Source organism: Anarrhichthys ocellatus, unplaced genomic scaffold, assembly GCF_004355925.1.
Source record: "Anarrhichthys ocellatus isolate YVR2014 unplaced genomic scaffold, GSC_Weel_1.0 scaffold46, whole genome shotgun sequence".
Classification (NCBI taxonomy): Eukaryota; Metazoa; Chordata; class Actinopteri; order Perciformes; family Anarhichadidae; genus Anarrhichthys; species Anarrhichthys ocellatus.
This window is the reverse complement of record NW_022280076.1, coordinates 108523-117547: the sequence shown is the minus strand read 5'-3', so window position 1 is coordinate 117547 and position 9025 is coordinate 108523. Positions and strand designations below refer to the sequence as shown.

The 9025-nt window shown below is 38.0% G+C and overlaps 2 protein-coding genes across 3 annotated transcripts in view; both read left to right on the top strand.

Annotated features, from left to right (window-relative positions):
* Window positions 1–792: 792 nt before the first annotated feature.
* Window positions 793–5124, top strand: styxl1 (serine/threonine/tyrosine interacting-like 1). The gene is made up of 8 exons (XM_031869277.1): window positions 793–959; window positions 1078–1139; window positions 1694–1793; window positions 1965–2098; window positions 2530–2672; window positions 2763–2860; window positions 3413–3525; window positions 3959–5124. The coding sequence occupies exons 1-8, from the start codon at window positions 857–859 to the stop codon at window positions 4088–4090; spliced, it is 885 nt and encodes a 294-aa protein (XP_031725137.1). The 5' UTR covers window positions 793–856; the 3' UTR covers window positions 4091–5124.
* Window positions 5125–5607: 483 nt separating this feature from the next.
* The window catches only part of LOC116395348 (transmembrane protein 120A-like), a 9091-nt gene continuing 5673 nt past the window's right edge, over window positions 5608–9025 (top strand). The window contains exons 1-5 of one of the 2 annotated variants that reach the window (XM_031869168.1): window positions 5608–5750; window positions 6810–6928; window positions 7195–7326; window positions 7577–7636; window positions 7813–7818. In XM_031869168.1, coding sequence (XP_031725028.1) covers window positions 5661–5750; window positions 6810–6928; window positions 7195–7326; window positions 7577–7636; window positions 7813–7818 — 407 coding nt within the window. In that variant the 5' untranslated portion in view covers window positions 5608–5660. Of the gene's footprint in view, window positions 5751–6809; window positions 6929–7194; window positions 7327–7576; window positions 7637–7722; window positions 7819–9025 lie in introns of both variants that reach the window. The other variant, XM_031869167.1, reaches the window with a different exon arrangement.

The following is a 9025-nucleotide window of genomic DNA, read 5'->3' as shown; positions in this document are numbered from 1 at the left end:
CAATAATTACATCCTTCGAGCCGGAATTGAACCAGCGACCTAAGGATGGTCGCTGGTTCAGCGACCATCCTTAAGCAAGCAAGCAAGCGACCATCCTTAAGCAAGCTTAAACAACAAAATGTTTCAACATGTAAAAAGATTATCAAAATTGTTTCCAATTAATTGTTCAAGTAATCGTTTCAACTGTACAACTAAAGCTGTCGGATAAATGTAGTGAAGTAAAAAAGTACAACAAATCCCTCTGAGCTGTCGGGGAGTAGAAGTAGAAATTGACATGATCATAAATACTCAAGTAAAGTATAAGTACCTGAAATTAAAGTACAGTACTTGAGTAAATGTACTTAGTTAAATCCACAATCATTATTCTGTAAAAAAAAAAAGTCTAATTGTTTCCGAAGTTGATAATAATTTTCAGCAGTCTGAGTTCGACAAATCAAGTGTGTATCTTCCAAAGTTACAATTTGTTTAAATCAAAAATGACCCGAAGACAATTTGTGTATTTGTTTGTGGAACCAACAGCCTACTGAAAGTGGTATAAATAAGTAAAAGCAAATGTACGTGTGTGAGATGACTTGTTTACAGCCAGTCAGACAGCTCTCTATCAGCTGCTCAATATACTGAATCAGCCAAATGAAATAAATGTAACTAACATGTTTATCTACATGTGTTGATGAAAAATGAATTAGTTATATACATGGAGAAAATGGGTACATGTGACTTTAAGAATTTACATCATTGCCAGCCACCAATGAGGGCAGTCACTCGGTTGCTTTTAACAACAGAGCCCAAACATAGCAACCAGCTAGCGTTAGCTACGTATTGATATTGGTTTCTGGCTAATTGTTCCTTCCCCGCGATGTCTGAAATCAGGATGTGTGAGCCATTTCAGCTCTTTAATCTCCTCAACCAGTGCAGCTCAGTGTCAAGGCTGGCAGAGATCAACTACCTCTGTTTGATTGGTGGGAAATGGACTCCGCTAGCTCAATTTGTAATGTTGGATTTTGCTTGATTGCTCTGCTTTAATTCAATTTACCTTTTAGTTGTTATGTATTTGTGTGTTGTATGTCTCCATTCTAGATGCTGGAGAAACCCATGACTACAGAATGAGTCACATCATGACAGCTAAGAATGCCAAAATGGTATGGAAGTCATTGTATGACCAGTGATTCATGCCTGTCTGTCCAAACAGTCTGGGTCTGATTGGTACAAATAAGTGTAATTGGGCAGAAGGTTGGTTGCTGTAAAATGTCGTAAGAAATCTGTGCTTAGCAAATGGTTCAAGCAAGCATTGGTATTATTGCTCATAGATTATTTAAATTTAAAGCACCTCTCATGGCCCTTAACTGCCCAGACTAAATAATGCGCGGAGAGTTATTTGCAACCATTTTTGTTTTCAAAAAACAATTTACAAAAAGGATCAAGGGGAATGAATATAGTTTGTTTTGTAAAGAATAGGATGTGTTACTAAATATTGTAAAGTTGTTTAACACAACAGTACAGTAGACAACAAAAAATAGTATGTATGAATAAAATATATATTTTATAAAAGGATCCAAGAGAAGTAGAGATCGTTGTTACAATATGTAACGGGATCGAAACAAACAAACTAAAATACAAGCCTTGCAATGCAGCTTAATTTCTTCTCATTTTGTTGCGTCAAATATATCAAAACTTTCTGTGTGCCTCTTTCCAGGATTCAAAGAGTACGTTTCTCCTGCCAGAGGCTGTGGAGGTTGACAGTATGCAGCACGTGGTGGTATATGACAGCAACACATGCTTTTTACATCAACAAGGTAACTGGACATGTTTCTTTAAAGGAGCACTTGGGCATCTGTATTTTCCACGACCCCCCTAAACTAGTAGTACTTAGCTAGTAGCTCTCTTCAGGCAGTGCTTCCAGTGTGCATTTCAGCCTCTAATGTGTACATTGATGTTCATCAGTTTGCTTCTGACTGTGATTGCAGACAGAGCGGTTCAATGTGCCCAGGAACTGGCCAAAGCTAGCCTCTCTCCGGTCCACATAGTGAAAGGAGGCTATCAGAGGTTCTCGGCTCTGTATCCTTTTTTATGCACTGAGAAAATCATCTACACCATCATGGTAAGACAAAACGCACCTGATACACCTGGGGGCTTTGTACACACATGTTAAAGTCCATGGGGGTTCATCTCAATCGAGTCAGGACAAAGTTGAATCAGTGTTTGATCTTTAGTCCAGTGATTTGGGTTTCCGGATGTTCACAATCAAAAATACAATCCTTAATCTGTGCACAGGACCTTTTTTATATTGTGTTGTTGGTTTTGTGTCCACTATTCATACCATAATACATCTAGAAAGACACTCAGAGATTATAACAAAATGACTCACTATATGGTGAACTATATAGAGAATAGTAAACATTTCTGACACAGCCTCACACTGTTAGTAATCCAGCCTCGCTTACATATATACCAAACAATATGAAATAGTGTTTTTTTTTTTTTATTGAGTTTAATTTTGATACAATTTAGTATATTTCTGGACTTTCTCAGGAGCTGGAAAACCTGAAGCCCTATCCAGTGGAGATCATAGCGCTGCTGTACATGGGTGATGAGAAACAAGGCATGGACTCCAGCATCCTGAAAGACCTGAAAGTCAGAGCTGTCATCGACATCTCGGAGAGTAACACTCTGGAGTAAGACAGGATCGGATGTTTGAAATATCATTAGAGAAAACTCTGAGTGTCATGGCTGTTCAATTTGTTCTGGATTTCTTTTCGGTCCAGATCCATAAATGGGAACCAGACCGTCACTAACATCCCTGTGGCTGACTCAGTGGTGTCTGATTTATATTCAAGTCTTAAAAGGATTTGCAGTCTTATTGGTAAGTTGTGATTTACTTAATCACATCCTTTATTCTACAATCGGTGAACATACGCAGATATTTGTACCAGCAAGTGATTGATTTGATGTTGATGGAAAATCTAAATGCATCAAATGGAAATCTGAATTTGTTTTTAATCAATTCGGGGAATAAAATGCAATACCAGATTCAGGGAATTAGGAAAATCAACTTATTTTAGCCGTTTAAATTCCACATTAAATGAAATTGTTCAAGCTTAAGTTTGTCATTTCAACCGTAAAAAATACAGCTGAATAGAATGACATTCTGTTTCTCACAGACCCAGGGAATATAAAACAACAACTAAAATGTATGGGTGCTTTAAAATGCACAGGTTCTCAGTAGGTTCAAAATTACATTACATACATTTTGTGGAGTTTTATGAACAAAACTTCATCAGAGCAGGGAAATAACTTAAAACTATCTATTTGCTAGATTTGCCATAAATGTAGTTGCTATTAGTGTACATGGATTGCCTTGATACTGCAGATGTTTTATGGTTACATAAATAGCCATCTATCCTCTTGTTTTCAGGTTCACACATCAACATGGGCTCTTGTGTCCTGATAGTTTCCAGGAACGGCAGAAGCCGCTGCAGTGCTGTCGCCATTGCCTTTCTCATGCACCACCTCAAATACACACTGGAGGCAAGTGGGGTTCATTCAGTTTGGTATTAGTGTGTGCAGACTGCAGTAAGTGCTGTGCAAATTGTCATCCTGTAGTCCTCTGCTAAGAGTGTCTTCAAATGCGTTTTAATTGCTTTTGTTCCAAATCAGAATAAGAGGCAATTTTGAAAGCCCCGGACATGCAACCAGTCAGCATCTTGTTTGTTTACAGCATGAACAGATACGTAAAAAAGACAATTTGTGTTTAATACATGCAAAACACAAAGTGAAAGTGGTTTTACTGCTGGCTCCAGTTTAGCACACAGATGTGAGAGCGGTATCAATCTTCTCAAAAGGACAAAGTCTTTGCACACACAGGCATGATATATTGATCATGGAAAGAGAGCATACGCATATGAAATATAACATAGTATTTGCAGTATATAGAATTTTATTGGTATGACTTTTTTTTCAGGAGGCCTGGAAGTACATGCTCAAATGTAAACCCAACATGAGACCAAACACAGGGTTTCTACAGCAGCTGTCTGACTGGGAGCTTCACACCGTGGGAACGAAAGTGACTGACATCTCTGGACCTCATTTTTAACAAAGGATGATGTCATGTTATTTTGAAGGTGAAATTCAGGGGAAAGAGGTTGTGTATTTGGTCCAGATAATCCATAAATAAACCCTTATGATGGAAGGTAATAATCAGCTCAAAATAAAAGACAGAAGATTGGACAGTGACACCTAGTGGGCTTTGTTTGTACTTCAAACTTTTGTGAACGTCTTCTCTTGTTTTGTATTTATAAACAGTTATATTTATGGATAAATGTTATTTAGTGCCATTTAAATGTCACTAGCTGCAGTTCATTGCTTACATGGCTCTGCTAGAGGTGCTTACAATCTTGGGTATAGGTTCCCCCCTCTAGAGTTATGCAACATCAGCTCTAAAAATACAGCCCACATGCCAATTAGAGAGAAATATATTGCGCTGAAACTTTCCTTGCAAGGGACAGAGAACCGACTACACACCCATTCCACTGAAATGTCTTTGTTTCTATAATGGAGTGCTGCTGTCAGGGTCATAGTTTGGAGTTATATGACTAAACCCTGCAAATAAAACTAGAAGAGATACTATTTCTACACTCAGGGCAAAATGTTTTGAAATCACTCAAGCGGGTATTTAAAGGTCTTGGTGGTGATTGGTTGAAACGAGGAACCAAAATCTTAGAGCTCACCAACGTGCCATCTGATTGGAGTAACCAGTTGCAAAAATGCATGACGCGCATAGGAATGGTTGTAGAGTTTTGTAAAGGGTGTTATCGTTAGCTATGATAAAACCGGACGTTTTTACATGGTCTTAAAAAATAAAAGCGCAAACGTCTTTTATTCAACATTTACATCTGCAGTACACTTTTGAGCCACACGAGAGAACCTGAATGTTTGTATTGTTCCGATAATTGCAGCCTACTTATTACATTGACTAAGAAGAGAGGCTATAACGTTTTAGCCTGTTAACTCCTCCTCAATAGTTTTATTTGGTCTAATTTATAAAGTTTAATACAGTGCGCAGTCTCCTGATTTATAGATTGGGCCTATTGTGAATTGGGTTGCAATGGTATGTCTTTTGTTTATTAAACGGTCCCCCAGAAAAACTGTTTCATCAATTACTTGTTGATCATATTTTGTATTATTAATCTGAATTTGTAAAGGAACTAATATCTATTTAAAAAAATAAATAAATTTAGTGTGGTAAAAAAGTACAAGTAGTGGAGTAGAGAATTAGCAGAAAATGAAATTACTTGAAGTAAAGTACAAGTACCTCTAAATTTGACTTAAGTATAACCTACAGTACTTGATGTACTTGATGAACAACTTTCACACTTTTAAAACACAAGTAAACTAAAAGAACAGTCTAATTTTATGGTCCTAGATCTTGCTAAAATAGAAACAGAAATATTTTCCAGGAAACATAAATAATAAATACAGGGAGCAATCATAAAATGTATCGGGAAATGGCCCCTGATCTCTAACTCCCACTCTTGCCACACCTCAGGCTTTTATTATGAAGGGCACTACAGGAAGTAGGTTTATCTTTTGACACTGACAGCAGCACAACTGTTGCACAGCAGAGGTTGAATGTTAACCCAGCACCACGAGAGTCTTTTTTTCTAATGTCAGTGTTGAAAATGTTCAATTCAACGGGTTTCACTGAATGCTTGCGTGAATGGGAGGATTTAGAGAAGAACCACCAACAAATGCAGGTGAGTCAAACGGCAGCGACACTTTCCTCAGCTGCACCCAGGGGAGTGAGTCCTGCTCAGGGTAACAGTGGCAGTAAGGTGGGAGGTGGTGACAGTGGGATCATGCTACTTGTAGACTTCTACAACTCCACCAATGTTACATTTCAGAGGTAAACAAAGTACGTTTTACTCCACTAGCTACATTTATGTGTCCAATATTCGGGTGCAGCCCTCCACGTGATCACTGTGACCACACAGCTAATTGTGCTGCAACTTAGTAGGTCACATGGTTAGTGGACAACAATGATCCTTTTTCTATGCATATACCTAACAACAGTCCCACCATTCATAAATAACATGCACTGACGGGATTAAATCAGTGGGGAGAAAGAGGTAGTTTATGAGTGTAAGTATCAATAGGCCTACAATAAAGTCAGGTGACAAAAGACAAAACAATAACAAAAAATATGATCGAGCTGCATCCTTATTAATCATTGTGCATTGATCACACTCATTTTGAAGTAGTATAAGAGCAGGAATAGCGAAAAGTAAATCATGTTTTGTCAATTTTCAAAAGGCTTTGGATTAGGTTTATAGAGATTATCCCACTTTTAAACTTTTAAAAGCAAGGGCAGATGTCAGGTTTTCTTAAAGTGTCTAAAATCATTGTTTTGGTGCTTGTATAGAAGTAAATAATATACAAGTTGATTGGTTTACTTCTCCCTTTGGTGTTAAACAAGGTCATATTCCTTCTCCTCTCCTGTTTGCAATATATGGAAATAACTTTGTTCTTGAAATTGAGGAATGAGGAATAATGATTCTTGTAAGCCTGTTTGGGCATATTATTTATGCATCATTCAATAATGAAAAACATTCTGGTATTTTGCATGTGTTACCCCAATATCAATATCTATTCTGGCTTCTTTATGCGACAACCCGTTTCCAAACAGTATTTTACATTTAACTGTGTTGTCATCAAATGCATCTCTATCTTGCAGATTTTTTTTAATAAATAAAAAATGTAAACATTGGCGCTGCACAACACAACTTTGTGTATTCCTTTTTTTTTTTCACCTTCAGGACACCCATCGTTCATACAAACAGAAACTTGAGGAAGTGGCGAAACTGCAAGACAGCTGCTCCGGTGCCATAGCTCGTCAGAGGAAGAAACTGAAAGAGCTCACTGCGTCACTAGAAGAGTAAGTATTGATCAGAGATGCATTGAGAAGAATTTGTTGTGGGGAGTATTTGTGCATTCTTCTCGGCCAGGACCTAAAGGGCTCAGATAATGTATCTGATATGCTTCTTTGAGCTCATTCAAAATCTGGCAATAGAGCATTCAGTGTCTTTGCATGTTCATTTTTGGCAATTTTATTTATTTCTGAATACCCTGATATACTTTATGCATGTATGCAAGTCTGTGCTGTGTTATAACCATGTCATATTGTTTTTCTTCCATTTTTAGATGCAAAGAAAATCATCCAACCCCCAAATTAAATCCAGAGGACGTGGATGCCATCGCTGAAATAGAGGACTCCATCAAAGAGAGAACGGATGCTTTCTCTGAGATGGAAGCTTTTCTGCCAAAGAAGAACGGGTGTGATTTTGTCATATGATTTACTTGGATGACAAAGAGGAGTTTCATATTAATTGTCAGTATTTTTTTCTCCAAATTGTTCAAAGTAGTTGAAGTATTAGTACCATTGTAGTACTAGCATAGTACATGTGTTCTACCAGCTAATGAAGCGCCACATTTTATTTGAATATATTCACGACATAAAACCACAAAACAATCACAATATTTACGATGTCTGCATTGTGAATGACTGACATCTGTTCCCGTTTAGGTTATACCTCACTCTTGTTTTAGGAAACGTCAACGTAACACTCCTCGACAAACAGTCAAAGTAAGTCAGACGTTCCACTTCTTACAACCCAAAACAATATCTTTAAAAAGTAAAGTCATGTCAACATCACATTAACATCGTTTCAGATTTGCCTACAAAGACGAATACGAGAAATTCAAACTGGCCCTCACGGTCATCCTCTTTGTGTTCTCCTTCACATGCCGCTTTTTGTTCAGCTACAGGTAAGAGTTCCCAGCACCTTTTTTATGTTTGCAGAACCTTTCAGCAAGACAGTTTATGTGATAGACAGAAAAGGAACGACAGTGCTCAACGTCTATCGTGATGAAGGAACATGTCTCATAGTGCAGTGATTCTTAACCATGGGGCCCACGATGGGACCGCAACGCCACCTAGAGGGCCGCAAAAAACTTTCAGTTTTGCACCTGTGGGCCGCGGGACCGCATAGGTTATCAATTGAAGACAACAGAAATATTACTGTTCAGTTACAATATAGCTTCCCACCACCTGGTGGCGGTAATGCGTCAGTCAGTTGTTTAACAAGCTACAATAAGCAGAAGAAGACACTCAACTAGCCGCTAGCCCAGGCATTGGCAAACTACGCCTGTCGGGTTTTTTAATCAGGCCCGTCAAGTATTGGTACAAAATTGTCCAAAGTATAATAAAGACTAGAGCTGGGCAGTATACCGGTTTTAATTTCCCGTATGATATGAATTCTTCACACCATTATACCGGTGCATAGCCAAAACAACTGCTGTCTGCTTTCAACAGGCAGCTAAATTCTTTGCTGCTAATGCACAGCGGTCAGCGCTAGTTGTCTTATATGTATTGAGAGGGAACCCTAGTCATGGTCATAACTTTATAACACAACAATTAACAACCCACAACTAATGCTCTTTAACAGAGAAAAACACAACAGCACACAACAGTCTGTGACACAAACAATTTGTAACACTAATAATTGTACATTTATAAAATGTCACCGCCGAACTGCATGCTGGGTACAGCTCGCGAGCGAGCCTGCTTGCTAGCACAACAGTCTGCTAACAGCTCCAGTAACGTTACATTAAAGAACAGAACAGAGCGATGCAGGATGAACAAAGACAGACCGGAGCAGTGTTACATCAGTGTTACATCATTGAATGAATCATAAACATTATATTATTTAACCACTAGAGGGCAGCAGTGTTAAATCATTGAATGAATCATAAACATTATATTATTTAACCACTAGAGGGCAGCAGTGTTAAATCATTTAATGAATCATAAACATTATATGATTTAACCACTAGAGGGCAGCAGTGTTACATCATTTAATGAATCATAAACATTACACGATTTAACCACTAGAGGGCAGCAGTGTTAAATCATTGAATGAATCATAAACATTACACGATTTAACCACTAGAGGGCAGCAGTGTTAAATCATTT

What these genes read in the sequence shown, in the direction of transcription:
- styxl1 (XM_031869277.1), top strand. Translation starts at nt 857, where the DNA reads ATGTCTGAAATCAGGATGTGTGAGCCATTTCAGCTCTTTAATCTCCTC. An exon ending in CAACTACCTCTGTTTGATTG is followed by an intron (nt 960 to 1,077) that starts GTGGGAAATGGA and finishes TCTCCATTCTAG; the next exon opens with ATGCTGGAGAAACCCATGAC. An exon ending in CAGCTAAGAATGCCAAAATG is followed by an intron (nt 1,140 to 1,693) that starts GTATGGAAGTCA and finishes GCCTCTTTCCAG; the next exon opens with GATTCAAAGAGTACGTTTCT.